Consider the following 17,883-nt stretch of genomic DNA (forward strand, 5'->3'; position numbering starts at 1 on the left):
AAAACACACTTATGAGCGAATTGTGCCCACAGCTAAAGTTTAGCTGCTAAACCTTGAACACTTAAAACAATAATGGTGGATACGTTAGCCGAGTGCTAATGTGACTAACTGACGAAACAATACAGTTTGTAAACCAAAATATGTCTACTGTAATGTTTGAAGAACGCCAGACAAAAGACGCTCTGTGTCTTAACTTTTAATCAGAACGCAGAACAGCTGTATCACAGGCGCACCAGCCAAACTAACTCGCTCGTCTCTCCCGCATTAACCCTATAACTGCCGGTGCAGCAAAATAAACATCAATTTCACAACGATTATAAAGTCTGTGCGCTACACTACATTATTTATTATTAAATGAAGTAATCTGAACAACGTCAGTCTACATTAATCGACACATTCTTAGGAAATAGTGGGTTCACAGCGAATTATCAGAACTACTTCAGTAAGACAGTAATATCGTGCTTTACCTGGAAACCTAAAGCTGCACTAGGTATACATCACATATTAGCACAAAAACTTGATATTTTGAGCACTCAATTGAAAATGTACACATAACGTATCAATCGTACTTGCAGGTTGTGCTTCGGAGAGCTTGTTAGTCCAAATTAAGAAGATTAGAAGCTAACGAAGATAAAAGCCAATATTCGAGAAGCAGTCCTCGGTAAAATGACATGCACACAACAAAAGGTTCGAATTGTATTTCTGTGGTATCCTTGAACACAGCGTCTTCTCAACATGATGTAAACACACTAAGGCAAAAGATTCGAAAATATGACGACTCGTTAAGGCGATTCAGAATCGACTCTCTCTTTTGAGAGACAATATCTTTATTTATCATGCACTTTTTTGATTAACAACTTTGCAGATTGTTTTCATTTAAGGATAGCTACGTTATAAACTGCAAAAGAGATATTTTTCAAAAACCCATGTGACCTGCTCTTTAATGAAAGAATGGAGCTGGAGCAATGTGACGTAATTGAAAGAATGCTGATTTGGTGACAGAGTTACAATGAGCCTGAAAGGAGAGAGATGAATCGAAAATAACACCACAATAGAAAGTTTAAAAAAAAGCAGCATTTATTTGAAACAGAAACATGTAACAGTATAAATGTCTTTACTGTCTCATTTCATCAATTAAATGCATCCTTGCTGATTACAGGTAATCTATAAATAAATAAATGCATTCATTCATTCATTACTGACCCCAAAAGTTTTGAATGGAATGCAGCTTTTACTCTTCTCTATGGTCTATTACTGGGTTTATTAATATGAGTTGGCGAGCTAAGTGTGTTTCTGTTTGTTTTAATGAGAGAACTGTTATGAACATGTGCTTGTGCGTGAGTGAGAGGAAAACATGACACTTGAATTCATGTTTTCTGTGTGTGTTCAGAGGCGCACACAGTTACAGGAGCAGATGAGTTTCCGCTATAAGGAAAGACTGAAGTGTCAAACTCTCCCCATCAAACAGGAGCAGGTACACAGCTGTAGAAAAGCCCTGCTTATACTTCTACAATATAGTGTCTCCTTTGTCCTTCCTTGTGTAGTATACAAGAAGATAGTCCCACGAGGTGATCATTTAGTCCCCTGTGTACTTGTCTGTTGTTGTTAGTTTCCTGTTTGACGTGCTCATGCATTGGAGACCTAGAGGCATATCTTTCCACACTGTGCTTCGGTGCTCTTTGTTTGCGTTTCCAGTTTGATTGAGATGAATGAGCCGAACGCTTTGCTTATTGTTCTCAGATTGTAGAGGTTCAGATGTGGTTTTGATAGCTTTGTTAGACATTCCTTGTGCATGGGAGGTCTGTGTGTGTGTGTGTTAAGTGTCACTAAAATCACTGGGTTTTGATTATCAGCTGTGTTCTGCTTCTAATGGGACACTGTTTGTTCTCTAACACAACGCGCCTATCTGTCATCACTACAGTTGTGTTTGTATGTAGTAGGTGATTGGATGTTTGGATGGTATTATCAGGTTTTTTAATCTGAGGAGTGTGTGTGAGGTTTTTGTATTTGTGTAATTTTATGTGAACTGGTTTCTCCTCTCTTGTCTCTCTGAAGGCCAGCAGCGGGACTGAGGTCTTGAGGAGCTGCCCTAAGAAAACCATTCTCCTTTCTTCTTCCTCACCCTCATCTTCCTCATTCTCTTCATCGTTTCTTCCACATGCACAGGTGACACTCTCCTGTCTTCCTGTACTAACCTCAGCATCTCTCACAGGGGCTGGTTATAACAGAACGTCTCCTCTTGCAGTCTCTTGAGATGAGGTTTTTGTAGGTTTTTAGACTTTATGGCGCAGAGCTGTTTGTCTTGATCAATGTATTGATCAATCCTCCTGGCATATTCATGGCAACGTCCATGTAAATCAGCAATAAAAAAATATTTTTTTTTATACTTCAATGGTTTGAACTCTGCAAACAATTGTATAAAAACCACATAGAAAACAATAATGATAAACTATTGTTAAATATTGGTAAGCTTCAAATACCTTTACAAGTACATGTAAAGAAAAAAAAAAGAAAAGACTATTTTGACTTCATATATTCATTCAGAATTTTTTTTATAACTTCATGCTCCAGGCATGTTTCTGGCTCACATCAGTCTCAAAAATAAAATAAAACAAATATGCTGATTTTGTGCTGATTTATCAATATTTTTGTGTAAACCATGATACATTTTTTATTTCAGAATCTTTAGATGAAAAGTTCAAAAGAAGATTTTAAATGGAAATCTTTAAGACATTATAAATGTCTTTAGTGTCATTTTCAATCTTTGATCAATTTAATGAGTTATTAAATGTAGTTTATCTAGATGTTTTCAGACATTTTTTTTCTTTGTTTTAATATTTTTAGCTGCGGTTAAACACATTTATCATTCAGTCAGGCTTGTCAGTTTTGGAAGTATGTGGTTTTGCACATTCCTACACATGACCAATTTACCCAAACCTGAAATGGAATATTTCGTGCAGTTCTGGAAACCAACAAATTTTATTTTATAGTGTTTGATAAAGTTGAAATTGTATTTTGGTTAGCATCATTTTAATGAAAATACTGGAATGGGCCACCATGCTTTTGTTGCATTTTTGTTTCAGAAATATGGGGCTGTTACCCTTCTAGTTTTGATTGTTAGTTTAGTCTGAGATCTTCTAACTAATGATAGGGTGGAACTGATTTATGTCTGTTCTCTACAGCATAATGTTAACCAGTCAGAGATAAACAAGTGTAATGGTGGTGGTGATGAAGAGAGTGAGATCCAGGACCCTTCAATCTATTACAGGGTAACCATGACAACTGCATGGGGCTTTTCTTAAAACTTTGCCAGAAAATCTTTTGAAGATTTGTAACTTCCATTTCATCTTCGTGAACATGCATGCATTTGTGTTTGGAGAACTACAGTTAACTTCACTAAATTTGTGGAATAAACATGTTATATTTTAACCATGTGTAATTTCAATATATTTATTAGCTTTCAGAATTAAAACTACAAAAACTTGCAGCACAAATGCGTAAGTGCTGCAGCAGTGACGTCAAAACCCAGAAGACTAATTCACCATGGATTCCCTCGAGTTTTTCCTATGGGATTTTATATTGGGAGTTTTTTAAGTTATGTGTAAAACAAGGTCTGTGGTAAATATAAATTGATGATACTTGGACTTTTGCTCTACAACGTAAATGTGTACAGTTTACATTGTACAACATGTCCAAGTAAAAGTTATTTTTTTACCACAGACCATATTTTACTCATGAATTGAAAAACCCCATAGGAAAATTTCAAGGGGACCCGTGACGAATTAGTCGTCACAGCTGCAACACTCTACAATACGACATCCAGAGGAGATTTCTAACTCAAGTAATAGTATCATCAGCCTTTCCGTTTACAGGAAGATAACCTGCCTAATGTGGACAAGCCAGAGCCCATACATATCCCTAGCATTCAAGAGCGAGTGGACACTCTAGTCGCTAGGTTTAAAGGCAAGCCTGACAGGAAGGACAAGCCACAGGTAGAGCAATTCAAGAGAAAACAGCATGCTCTTAAAGGGATAGTACACCCAAAAATGAAAATTCTGTTATCATTTACTCACCCTCAAGTTAATCCCAACCTGTATGACTTTTTGTCTTGTTGAACACAAAATAAGATATTTTGGTAACTAAACAGTTGCTGGTGGAGTAAATTACAGTTTTTTTTATTTTTGGGTGAACTATCTCTTTAACTAACAGATGATGGACAATATCAGACAGCTTGGTCAAGACCAGGTTAAAGACAATAATGACACCAAGTCTTGAGTCGTGGCCTTGACTTGTCTTGAACATTTGCGCTCTTCCTTTTTCCAGACATATCAAAATAATCGTTATATTTTTTTGTCCTCACATCTTGCTTTGTGAAGGTTATGAAAAAGCCATCACGGTTCTTTATTGAGCAGTGGCTTTTGACCCACAGCCTCAGTCCTGAGCAACCCTTCTACCCTTCTGACCCCCAGCATCAGGTAGCCTTGCCTGAGCATGGAGAGATATGCATGGACGTCTCGTCTGTACCTTAAACACACAGTTCCTCTAACCAATGATGGTTTGAATGCTTTATACGTAACTCTACACAACTAAAAAGGTTTTTCCTAATGGATTTTATTCACAGTATTGCAGAAAACGGTGATATTCCTTGTGCTAACACCATGACTTAAGACTGCATCTCTCTCACAGCAGAGGGAGGTTTTGCATTCTGATGATCACGTGCCTTTACACATCCCCAGCATTCAGGAGAGAACCGAGAGGTTAGCCTCTCAGTTTAAAGACAAACCAGCAAAGCCAAAGGTGAACTCTCAGCACTGGCTGTCCTTGAATACACACTTTTTTCCATGCACAGCCTTAAACCGTTGATTAATTTTAGCAGTTAAGCAGTCTTTTGGCCTTATAAAACAGATTTTGCAAAGATGGAGTGGAAATAGTTTTCAAGGAATATTCTGGCTTAAATAAAGCTCCTATTCATGTTGTGTTCACAGGTAAAACACTCCTTAAGTGTGGTAAAATCACTGTAACATGGCCTCTTGTGGCTTATTGCTTTTATAAATAATCAATCATTTTGGCAGCAGCAATATACACCACCTTTCAAAAGTTTAGGGTTGGTACTTTTTATGTTTTTGAAAGAAGTCTATTGTGCGCACTAAGGCTACATTTGTTTTTTTCCCCCATCAAAATACAGTATAACAGTAATATTGTGAAATATCATTCCAAATTTTCTATTTGAATATATTTTAAAATGTAATTTATTCCTGTGATGGCAAAGCTGAATTTTCAGCATCATTACTCCAGTCTTCAGTGTCACATGATCCTTTAGAAATCATTCTAATATGCTGATTTTCTGCTCAAGAAATTGTAATTATTATCAGTGTTGAAGTGTGTAAATTGTACACTTGCTGTTGACTTCTAGTTTTCTTTCTGCCTGCCTACCTGCTGTTCCCGTCGTCTTTCATTTACATCCCTCATCTCTCTCTATGTCTCTCTTTCTGTCTTTACGTCTTTCAAAGTCTAAGAAAAAGGCGCCAGACTTCTTCACAGAGCAGTGGTACAGAGCGCGTGATGCCAGCTCTGTTAGCCCTCTGCACTCTCCCAGCTCTTTCCGGCAGGTAGCAGTGATGCATCTAATGACTGCTGTGTTCTTGAGTCGTGTGTGTGCATGGATGTGTTTTCAAACACACTCTGTTAATAGGTTCTGTGAACCTTTTTTTTCTGAGGTGTCTCTCTCCAGGCTTACATGTGTGTCACCAGATGTATGTATGTGAAGCTGAGAATGTTGAAATACAACAAAAATTGACTAGTACTGTATGTTGCCAAACATTTTAACACAGCTGTAAGCTGGATGTGACCTATATTCATGAGCTGCATAAAGGAAACTAATCTGCATGTTCATGCAACATTGAAATTTCTAATTGAATTTGAATTTAACATGCTTCAAACGTGATTGTTAAAGCCCAGGGTGAGTTTTTCAGGAGGTGCTGATAAATAGGTTTGTATCTTCAAGTATGTTTAAAAGTGTAATTTTATGTTGAAGGTTTTTATTTTAATTAACAGTTTTCCTTGGTACAACTTGACTGCTTCGTTTTGAATTGCTTTGAATTGCTGAATTACACCTTGTGCCTTCTCTCGTCTACACAAATAACCATGCAAGAAAATCTGCATTTAACTTTTTTTATTTTTAATTCTTCACGACCCTGAAACACTTATACTACCATTCAAAATTTGGAGTTTAGTAAGATATATGTATTTTATGTTTTGAAAGAAGTCCCTTATACTCTCCAAGGCTGCTGTTATTTGGCCAAAATCATGATATAGTAATATTGTGAAATATTATTACAATTTAAAATAACAATAATAAAAAATTATAATATTTAAATAGAATAATTTCTGTTAAATATATATTTTAACTTTTAATTAATTTTTCAGTGATGGCAAAGCTGAATTTTCAGCAGCCAATTCTCCAGTTTTCAGTGTCATATGATCCTTCAGAAATCGTTCTAATGTGCTGATTTGGTGCTTTAGAAACATTTCTTATTATCAATGTTGAAAAATGGTTGTAATGCTTAATATTTTTGTGTAAACCATAATGGATTTTTTTCAGGATCTTTTAATGAATAGAAAGTTCACATAACAATTTATATTTGAAATATACGTCTTTTGTAGCATGTCTTCACTGTCACTTCTGATCAGTTTAATGCATCCTTGCTAAATAAAAGTTTTTTTTTTTTTTTTTATAAATGAATCTTACTGACCCCAAACTTCTGAAAGTTAGTGTATGTTTGCGTCTTAAAGTATGGCATGATATAAAATTGTAATTTTAGACTGAAAGTTTTATTCGAATTAACAGTTTTCCATGTTACCCATTTCTCACAACTTGCCTGCCTCGTTACGTTTTAGCACTTTGAATTGCTTCGAGCTGAATTACACCTTGTGCCTTCTATCATCTACACAAATAACCATGCAAGAACATCTGAATTGAACTTTTATTTATTTTAATTTTTCATAGTCTTGAAAATTGCCACAGGATCCCACTCAGTTTTCAACCATTTCTGCTTTTAAAAAACTTTTTTGTTCTGTTCACCACCTGTAGCACTATGTAAAGGTGTACACAGGGGGTGTGAGCTCACTGGCTGAGCAAATAGCCAATCAGCTTCAGGCTAAGGACGACCCCAGGCCCTTGCTTGAGAAAAGGGATTTGGTAAGAATTATGAGTGTTGTGGTATTGGCGTACGCAAATGAGACTGCATAGCTCATTTTTGCTTTGGTACATGGCTAACTTGTAGTATTGAGTATAACTCTCTGTGATCACAATGCATATGCCATGATTCAGTGCACTGATAACTGGATCAAGACACAGCAGCAACAACAACTGGACAAGAATACCACCTCTACGAGATTCAATATAAGGCTAAAAAGTTGGTCTGTTTCAGCTTTAAAACCATGTACTCTTATACTGCAATAGTTTTTGTTCCAAACGAAAGGATGTGAGAAAGGTTCACTGTGTCGATGCTAAGCTACAGATGAAACTGTGAACTGGATTTTTTTTTCTCGTCTGTAAAATACTATAGTATGTTATCGTTATTTGTTGTTTATTTATTTAGAATTGTTTTAGAATTGGTAAATTATTTTTTTTATAATTTCTAAAATGTTTCTAAATATTTTATTTTTATAATTTCTAAATTTACATAATTTATAGAATTTTTTAATTATTTAATTTTTAAGGATGTAGTGTCAATATAAGTACACTCAGTTGTGTTGATTTACACAGATTTGATTGGTTTTATTTTAGTGTCTTTGGTAACTATTGACTAACAATCAAAACTATAGACTTTACACAAGAGCTGGATATTCAGCTCCTCGAAGCACAGAAGTTCGTAAATTACTTTGGTGCATGCTGTCTTTCTTGACAGATTTCTAAGCGTTTAAGGTGCCACTCCTTGCTCTCATTTAAAAAAAAAGACCTGAACTAGCATGACTCGCTTCTATGTCTTTCTCTCTGCAGGGTTCCTTGCGGAAGGAGTTCCCTCAGAATATTGGAGGCAGTGATGTGTGTTTTTTCTGTCGGAAGCGTGTCTACGTGATGGAGCGTCTCAGCGCAGAGGGAAAGTTTTTCCATCGCAGCTGCTTCAAGTGCGACTACTGCGGCACCACCCTCCGCCTGTCCTCCTACGCCTTCGATGTTGAGGACGGTATGAAATCCATGTAGAATTATAATCCCTCCTGATTATATTATTCATACTGTAGCTACTTATAAGTTACCTTTATTTTTTTCTACGTGTTTTTTTTTTGTTTATTAACTTAGCTATTTTTAGTCTCTTTAATTTCCTGCTTGCTCATAGTTTTCTGTCATGAGATGTGCTTTGTTACCAACACAGTGGGATATTGTTGTTTGAGACAGAGGGACCATTTCTCTTCATCATCAACCATTCTTTATTAACTATGAGCTGTTCTGTAACCTCCCACATGGCGTAGTTACAGATGTGCATGTTAGGCGGAAATCAACCACATTTGTTGCATTTCGCATTTGATAAATCACCTCATTTGGGTTTTCTCCGATTTATGTCTGGAAACCGATGCTAATGGAGTACATTTGTGTGTGTTTTCGCTCTTGTAGGGAAGTTTTACTGTAAACCACACTACTGCTACCGACTTTCTGGTCTGGCACAGAGAAAGCGGCCTGCGCCTGCTGCTCCCGCTCCAGTAAATGCAAAGGTTCGGACTTCTTTAGTCTCTGAGTTTGGGGAAAAATCTGTTTTTATCAGAGAGTTTTTCTTCTGACACTATTCCCAGGCTGTACAGTCTATTTTATCATTTTTTTTATGATGTAATAACAAAAAAAGGCTAATATATTCAGATATTTTTTGTTGTGGTCCTAGGAGCCCCAGGTGTTGGCGGTAACCCCCAACACAGTGGATGCCCCAGGCCAAGCCATAACTTCTCAGGCCCCTGTGGAATGCCGGCCCTCAGGTACCCGCCTTTCCTCTTTAGGCCCCGTTCTGTGCCTCTCTCGGGGAGTAGGGGGCACCCTGCGCTCGTTGCGGCGAGCAATGTCTTGGACCCGCCACCAGGTGGCGCACAATCCCTTAGATTCTCCTTTCCTCTTTGCATACTGCGTTTATCTGCTCTCCTGCTTTACTCTCAACATCCTGCTCAATATTCTCTAGCATGACCCCCTTCCAGCCTCTGAGCTAATCGGGGCACTTCCTGCTCGCACATGCTGTGATATAGAGTGATATTGTGCTTATTTTGTGTATCCCTGATGATGTCACAAATGATTAACTCATTGTAAATCAGTTGGACGTATAGAATATGTATATTATTCTGAGTGGTGCAGCCTAATTAAATTTCTTCTTTTGATTGAGTAAAACATCCAGGCAAAAAGGCATATCAATTAAGTGTTAACTACTGTTAATTAATTAAATACATAATGTAGAGCTTTTAAAATGTTTGAAGTGGCTTAGACATATCTTAAGGTATATCAATATAACATATTAAGTGTAATAATAATTAACCTTTTTTTTGCCTGCATGTGTTATGAATATTCTTTATTTATTGCCTGTTTTTGTTACTCTCCTTTCTGTCCTTCCACTGTATATATATATGTGATTAGTGCCTTTAAGTTTGTGATTTGTAATTTCTGATCTGTGCACCTTTTGAAACGTAGTGCTCGTATCAGTGCTTGTGATTGGTGGACTCTGTAAGCTTTACCTTTCCCCTCTCCTATCAGAGCAGCTTGTTGCTGAGCTAGTGTCTGCATCTGTGCCTGTGATTGGTCTACACTCCCATCAGTCCTTGCATCTCTGTCCCAGTGTTTGTTCACCTCTTAATTCTCCGCTGCATAGTACTAACACCACTGCTTGTGGCGTCCTTCATGTGTGTATCACTGAGAATGATTTACAATACAAAACTTCCGGTGAGTTCGTGCTACTAGGGTGAAAAATATAAAGTGTAAATGGTTATAATGTATTACCATTTACATTCATATATTAATCATAGAATTAGTCATAGAAGTTTTAAAGGTTTGAATCTCATAAATAATTTTTTTAGTTACATTTCACCTAAAAATAAGAAAATAGAAATGATGTTTTGCGTAAAGAAAATAAAGTTTATTTTCAGGACTAGGTTAAGATGTTTTGCATTGTGACATTATTTTCTTTTGTTCATTTAATGCAAACAAATATAATTTGTATTACTGTTATGTCTAAGAAAATAAGAAAATGGCATCATTATTATTGTATCATCTGGCCTGTTTATTTATATTTTTTATCGCAGTGCTAAAAGTTATATATAGTTAAGGTTTACAGTAGACTTAGACTTTATATAATTGGCCTAAAAACAGACTTCAATTTCTTCATGCAAAATATAATTTCTTTCATACTTTTAGATTGTGGGGTAAATATGGCTGAAAAATAAAAAAATATGAAAGGTCTACCCTAGTACAATGTGTGAGAATAAGAATATTATATTATTTATTTCCTTTATTTTTAGTATTCCTTTAGCTTTTGGGTGAGAAGATCAGATTAGTCTGAAATCATGCATCAAGTGAACACGACACACTATTTTATTCATGGGGTCTGTCACTATATAATCACTATATGAGGCATATTCGTTATTCAGTGAGCTCTGAATACATCGGTTATAATTCGGTTACGGGTGACGAGTTTTTTCAATCGATTCTTTTTTTATGGATTGCATGCTTCATTCCTCTAACCATTTCCACCATCACAGTCATGTTTTTATTGTTTAATTACATGCACAAAATGCTCTCACTGGCTTGATTTGGGGTTTGGGATTTGCTTCACTGAATAGACGTATTAGTCATACACATGTCCACCGGTTCATTAATGTTAAAAAAGTTAATTAATATTAAAACTAAATTCTTTATCTGATATGCTTTAATAGGAAGGGAAAAAGGCAAGGTAACCATAATTTGTATTTATTATTGAAGGATATATTATTTAAGAGTATTTTACTGACAACAGGGTATTTAAATCTTTTTTAATCTAGAATATATGTGTAGTCATGAAGGCCAAATATTGCTTGTGTAAATAAAGTTAAAGAGTTATCACTTTGACTGTGTTTGTCTTATTTGTCTGAGTGGAAATGAATCCATATGCAATCATTTGTTTCCTTCAAAAACAGCCTTAAAAGAAGGTAGGGTGGGTGGACTGTAGATATGAATTATATGAAATATTTATTATATAATAAACTTAGTCTTTATACATCTCTGTATTGACACCTAATGCTTTTAGCTTTAACTAAATCAAGAATTTATGAATTATATTATGCAAAAATTATGCTAATTGCTACCATGGCACCCCTGCATAACACCTGTGAGCCACTTTCTATCTGTTACATATGATCTATTTACATGTATGACATTTTCTCTTTTCTCCTCCTTTTCTGTCCATCACAGTGACAGAGGTGAACGGAGTGACAGAGCCCAGCGTGGCCAAACGTCTTAAAGGGACTCCTGAAAGGATCGAGCTGGAGAACTACCGTCTCTCTATGATGAAAGAGGAGGAGCTGCAGGAGGTGCCCGAGGAGACGCTGGCCGAGCACAACCTCAGCAGTGTGCTGGACAAAGCCACTGACATTGAGGAGGGATCCAGGTATCTCTCTCATCTTTATATCATGTTGGTTATGCTGTTCTAGGGTGTTGCTATGCAGTTTCTATCATGCGAGCTCCACTAATTAATTATCAGTCATTTTCAGCCATTACATAATATAATGAAATCTGTGCTTGTTCATTAGTATTACTTAGTAGTACTTTACTAATATAGTTATTCTGTAATTAAAATGTGTGACAAAAGTGTTTGCATTTTCCACGCTCTTTTGTTCCCATTTCACATGATAGAAATGAGATAGGAAATATTTTTTTTATTGCAGAAGCCAAAATTTATTTAAATTTGTCATATGGTCATTTTGTTCAAGAAAAGTGACTTGAAGTAACAAGGACTGGCGTACTAGACTATTTTGAAGCTCATAATTTGAGGACACAGTGTTGCCATTACTTTTTACCTTTGTTGATTTTCAAATGTTCTGGCTTGGAATCAAAACTTTTAAAAATGCAGGCAAGTGTCCTAAAGTGAACATGAAATCAAAATAATTTCTTAATACTCATTTCTGGTCTTATTTAACAAACTTCTTATACAACACCTGTCATTCCATTCAGGTGTTTTTAAATTTTAGTAAGATTTCTTTTTCTGTTTTTTTTTTTTTTTTTTTTTTACGCAATTAATTGTTTTATTTAGCAAGGATGCAGTAAATTGATCAAATGTGACCATAAAAACATTTACATTAAAAAAAATAAAAAATAATAATAATAATGTCTTAACTTTCTATTCATTACAGAACCTCAAAAATATTTCCGCAAAAATATTAAGCAGCACTACTGTTGTCAATATTGATAATAAGAAATGTTTCTTGAGCACTAACTCAGCATTAGAATGATTTCTGAAGGAGCATGTGACACTGAAGACGGGAGTAATGACAGCAGAAAATTCAGCTTTCTATTAAAATTTTAAATGACACTTTTCTATTTTAATAGTATTTCACAATATTATGGTCTTTCTGTGTTTTTAATACAATAAATCCAGCCTTGGTGAGATTAAGAGACAAGAGACTTCTTTCAAAACCACTTAAAAATCATACCGACCCCAAACTTTTGAACTGTAGTGTTGATAACTTGCTTTGAGTGTTTATTTGGGACTAAAAAGAGCAACCAGGGGTCATTTGGTGATTTTTACACACTTATCCATCCCTGCAGCAGCTCAGAGTCTGATATGGAGGAAGAGGATGAAGAACCGGAAGCAGCCGGCCCGTCCGATCTGGGTGGGGTTCCCTGGAAAGAGGCTGTGGAGCTCCACGCTAAACTAAAAGGAGAAAGCGACCCTGGCGCAGCAGAAGACGACGATGGCCTTCATGATGGAGATGGAGAGATGGACGAGGATGAAGAGGAGGAAGATGAAGACGACGAGGAGGAGGAGGAGGAAGAAGAGGAATCGAGTGATGGTAAGCATCGGCTCAGTGCTGGTGGCTTCATTCTGCTTGTAAGGGTGATCAAAGTGTCTCGACACAATGAATAATGGATGTAGATGGATGTCCTGGACAGAATGGCCTGTTTGATGGTGGTTCATTTGATTTTAGAAGGCAAACTTGAAGTAGATTATATTCTTTTTCTTTTTAGAAGATCATTTTAAAGGAATAGAAAGACTGTAATGTGTTTGCTCTGCAGAGTCTCATTTCCTCTGTCCACTTCATATCATCTTTATGTATGTGGTGTCTAGCTCCCCTGATTAGATATTATACGTTCACCAGGGTTGTCTGCTGTCTCATATTCACAGAGAACTTCTGAAATTACATTTTCTCTTTGAGTAATATCATTTCTGATGAAAAATGTAAGACAAAAGATTTCCCAAGAGATTGCTCTAACCCCAGAGCTTCAGCCCCTGCCCTGATATATATTTTTTTTACACTGATATGTCTCATCAGTGAGACGCTGAATCATTCAGCGATTCTAAACTTATTTATACTAATGTGCTACTGTTACTCGCCTTTTCAACCTTCTGCATTTTCAGATGTTTGTGGCATCTCTGGCAAATCAACTAGTTTTCCTTTTCCAACCCTGTCTTGTATTTTTCCTTTATAAAAAAGAACATTTTATAACTTTCTTTGACACAAAACTGTTTTACAGGGTGAAATCTAACAAATAGCTAAGGAAAAAATTTGTGAAGAACCTTTGACATTTTGAATTTTTTTAATTATGGAACACCTGTCACCCAATCAGAATCAAGGACTGTACAGTGCCATGGTGTAATATTTTTTAGACAACAATATATAGTACTTTTTGGTACTTGTATTATACTGTTATATTAAATCATTCCAAAGATTTGCCATTTTTTGTCAGTTCGTTTTTTTAATTCGATAAAATAAATAAATATTCACCTAAATAATTAAATGACCCAAATTATTCAATCAGTATACTGCCAAAATCCAAAAGTCTATACTGTAGCTGATACTACTGTTGAAGTCCTCAGTACGTTGGTCTCTGAATGTTATTGGAGGTTTCTTGTTCTGTGGGTCATCCTGTACTGTGACGATTTTCCATCACTGTGTGTATGTGTGTGTGCTGGGGTAATTGTATGGGATGACAGCGGGAGAGTATTTCCCCTGGGACAGGGAGCTTCAGTCAGGTCTTTGGTTGAAAAATCTCGCAAATGAAGAGGATACGGGTGTATTTAAAGGTAGTGATGCCTGTGGATGCATTTGGCTTTAGCACACGCCGATACCTCATAACTTCATCAGTAACTGAAGAGTTATTGAGCTAACACAATTTGCCTTTTCTCCTGCTTTCCTCCTCTTTTTTTATTAGCTATTGATTTGTTTTAATTTAACAAGGCTATGCAGCTTTTACCATGAACATAATTGTTAATTGCTCTCTTTTTTTCTGCAATGTTGTTTGTGGTTAAAATGGCATGCATTCACACCACCGTGGTGTTTTGAATGAGATTTTTCAGGGTGTTTTCACACTTGCTTTGATTGTTTGGTCTTAAACTGAGCTTATGTCATTAACATAAGTATCACTGTTAATATTAGCGGCATCTGTTTATCGCTATATCTAGGTAACAGGAAGAGAAGACGCCAGCTTCTTTGTTTTATTAATGCTTTTATTGTTGTTTTACCAAACCTCAAAGGGGATAGTACACCCAAAAATAAAACTGCATCATCATTTACTCACGCCCATGTTGTTCCAAACCTGTATGACTGACTTCTGTGGAACGTAAAGATATTTTGAAGAATGTTGGTAACCAAACCATTTTGGTTACCATTGACTTATGTTATATGGACAAAACACAGACATTTCTCATTTTTCTTTTTTGTTTCATGGAATAAAGCTATACAAGTCATACAGGTTTGGAATGACATGAGGGTGAGTAAATGATGACAGAAGTTTCATTTTTCGGTTAGCAGTTCACTAATTCGGCCTGACTGTGATCCATACATGAACCGTAACCCAGACTACAGTTTCAAGCTGACTCGGACACAGTTTGCGATTTCACGCCAGCTAAATTAACTGAATGCTGACATCAAGTGTACTCAAATTCACACCAAAAGTTCAAGTGTGAAAGCACCCACAGAGTTGATTGTTGCTTTTTAAAAGTTGCTGTCATATTTGAAGGAGCCTTTTCTAAAGCATGCTACTTTTCTAAAGTATATACTAATTTGGCACTATTCTAAACTATAATGTTTTCCTCTCTTTTTGTCTTCTTCAATGTGTCTGTCTCACCATTTATGGCTGCTGAATCTCACTCTCTGCTCACATTGCTGCCTATGGGGACTTTTTGTGACCTGGACCTTTTTACTTTTTTAAACAAATTGGATTTTCTGTTCTTGACGTGCTAATGGACTCGCCAATTAATCCTACAAAATGATTGGGTCACCTTAATGGCTACACGTAATGCCACCATGCAGCTAGGAACCTGCAAATCCAGCAAGCCATACATCCAGTAGACCCTCTGGACATCCAGATGGACAACCACTGGACATCTAAACAAGCTGAAGGGCTGGTTGAGGGCCCCTTGCTGTCACCCTTAGGCTCTCAGCCCTCACTGAACAACACCCAGCTCACACAGCCCACCTCCTCCACAGGTAACCCCATGTGGAGGAGTCATGCCTGGGCCCTGTGGCTTTTAGGGGGTAGTAGATGGTGCCGTTTACACCTGGTATTAACATGCATCTCATATGTTTTTCTGTGTAATTGGATTTTGGGAGTAAAATATGTTTTTAAAGTTTGTAATCAGTTGATATCATATGCTTAATATGCATGCTCTTCTCCTCTATTTAGATTACCTTTGCCATCATCTGCTGTAGCACTTAAAGTTAATCTTTAAAAACACTAAGTTAATAACACATTTATTTTTCATATTGTACATTATAATTTCATAATGCCTAAATTCCAAAATGGTACAGAATTTCAAATTTGGCATGAAAATAATTATCAGAATCGGACAGAATTTAATAGTAGTGAATTCCTCCTAGTATTTTTCGCTGTTCACTTTTAGCTGGATCACTCTAGATGAATGTTGCCAGGTGTAAAGGAGCTTGTTGTGTGTGTGATTTGCATGTGTGATCGCTTTTTGATGTGAATTTCTCAGGTTTCATCTACAGTAGTGTTTTGCTCGCTTATCATACTTTCTGCAGTCTTTCATCTTGCTTTAATACTTTTTCTATATCACACTTTGTCATCGTTGTGACATTATTTATTTTGACCTGTTACGGGTTGAGTTATTTGTTCTCCTATATTTTGTGTGTACTTATGTCTCACTTTATCAACATTCTGGATATTGGGGCATTGCTCACTAAGTATATGCCCCTTTTTCTGTTGATCTCTTTGATTTATTCATGAATGTATGTGTATTTATGTTTTGCTGTGTCTGTGCATTTCATGTACCTGTTCCCATTCTCATTTTCCATTGGTTTAATTGTAGCCCCCTCCCACAAATCCATGCGTCATGAGGCTGTCAGAGCCTGGTTGGACTCGATGTCTGGAGGTAGAGAAGAAAAACAAGTCCAGCAACTTATATTAGTGCTAATACATACACACACATCAGCGCATGGCAATACTATTGAACACTTAACACCACTGCAATCATTGTTGAACATTGATTGCATGTTGAAACATCACATGCAAAAACAAGTTGACGCTACTGCATGCTGGAGTGGCAAGCGAGACCGTGTCTGGTGTGATAGCTATTATCCTTCAGCTTAATCCAAACACACACTGCATCTGGCATGCAGGGTGTGTTTGGATCCTTCATCTTAATCCAAACACACACTGCATCTGACATGTTTCCTTCTGAAATAATACAAATTATGAAATGTACTTAAAAGTAAAACAATTTTGTCCCAGGATGCATGTGGTGCATCTGTGGAGGATGCAAAGAGCTTGTTGTGACATAATTGCAAGGCACTTCATCTGTACAGCGCAAGGCCACAGAGAGGTCAAAACCAGAAATAACTAAAAACATTTCTGAGTATTTTTGTGGTTCAGAGAGCGGACACGCACAAAACCCTTGAATACAACAGCCTTGAGCATGTCACAGAAGTGCAGGAAAGAAACAGACTGAACATGGTTGCAAACGATTCCGAAGCTGGCAAATAATCTCTGCTGAAGTTCAGAACTTTTGTTCAAATAATACCATTAATGTATGCAAAAAAAAAAAGTGGTGGTGTGTGGAAGGGGGTGTCTCAGCTAAATCTCCCTCTTTATTTATGTTTGTAATGTTCAGTTTGGTGTCATTGCGTTTCATTCACAACTCTTTACTCACCCCTTCTCAACAGCTGCTGTTTTTGAGCCCCATCCATTTGACTGTGTGTAAATTGACACTTGCATGTGTTTAACTACTAATACAATTTGTTTATTTCTACATTTTGTCAAGTGCACTCATTGTGTGTTTATTTTAATGTTCCCCGAAGACCATCATTTGTTAGCTACATGATTGATTCATTCTGTGCTTGTTCTTTTTTTTGCACACATTCTTCATTCTTTAGCTGTTTTGTGTTGCTAACACCTTCTGCACATGGAAGGTCTTCTAATATTCATGAGATAATAGTTTTGACCTTTTCTTTTAGACTTTTGACCAACATTTTTCTTCTCCTGTGATCCCAGAGCCCTGTGAAGAGGATGATGACCCAGAAGCAGAAGCAGTCAGTCCTGACTTTGAGCCAGGCACTGAAATAGATCAAGGTTTGTCAAATCCATGTGCCATTTTATGATGATATATCATTATGCCTTCAGAAAGGTTACAGAGTTAACTGTTAGAATTTAATTAATTGAAAACCCCTTCACTATTTTGCAAAATAAAATTAGATTAACAGACT

General features: G+C 36.5%; 1 protein-coding gene across 2 annotated transcripts in view; it reads left to right on the forward strand.

Annotated features, from left to right (window-relative positions):
• Positions 1-17,883, forward strand: part of LOC107672585 (protein-methionine sulfoxide oxidase mical3a-like) — a 94,361-nt gene that overhangs the window by 58,103 nt on the left and 18,375 nt on the right. Inside the window, exons 21-31 of one of the 2 annotated variants that reach the window (XM_016465836.1) lie at positions 1,391-1,474; positions 2,056-2,166; positions 7,091-7,198; positions 8,003-8,189; positions 8,615-8,712; positions 8,877-8,967; positions 11,417-11,612; positions 12,770-13,014; positions 14,157-14,246; positions 15,475-15,651; positions 17,672-17,749. In XM_016465836.1, the coding sequence (XP_016321322.1) occupies positions 1,391-1,474; positions 2,056-2,166; positions 7,091-7,198; positions 8,003-8,189; positions 8,615-8,712; positions 8,877-8,967; positions 11,417-11,612; positions 12,770-13,014; positions 14,157-14,246; positions 15,475-15,651; positions 17,672-17,749 (1,465 nt within the window). The remainder of the gene's footprint in view (positions 1-1,390; positions 1,475-2,055; positions 2,167-7,090; positions 7,199-8,002; positions 8,190-8,614; positions 8,713-8,876; positions 8,968-11,416; positions 11,613-12,769; positions 13,015-14,156; positions 14,247-15,474; positions 15,652-17,671; positions 17,750-17,883) is intronic. The other variant, XM_016465837.1, reaches the window with a different exon arrangement.

Source organism: Sinocyclocheilus anshuiensis, unplaced genomic scaffold (genome assembly GCF_001515605.1).
Source record: "Sinocyclocheilus anshuiensis isolate Anshui unplaced genomic scaffold, SAMN03320099.WGS_v1.1 scaffold28, whole genome shotgun sequence".
NCBI classification, from domain to species: Eukaryota; Metazoa; Chordata; class Actinopteri; order Cypriniformes; family Cyprinidae; genus Sinocyclocheilus; species Sinocyclocheilus anshuiensis.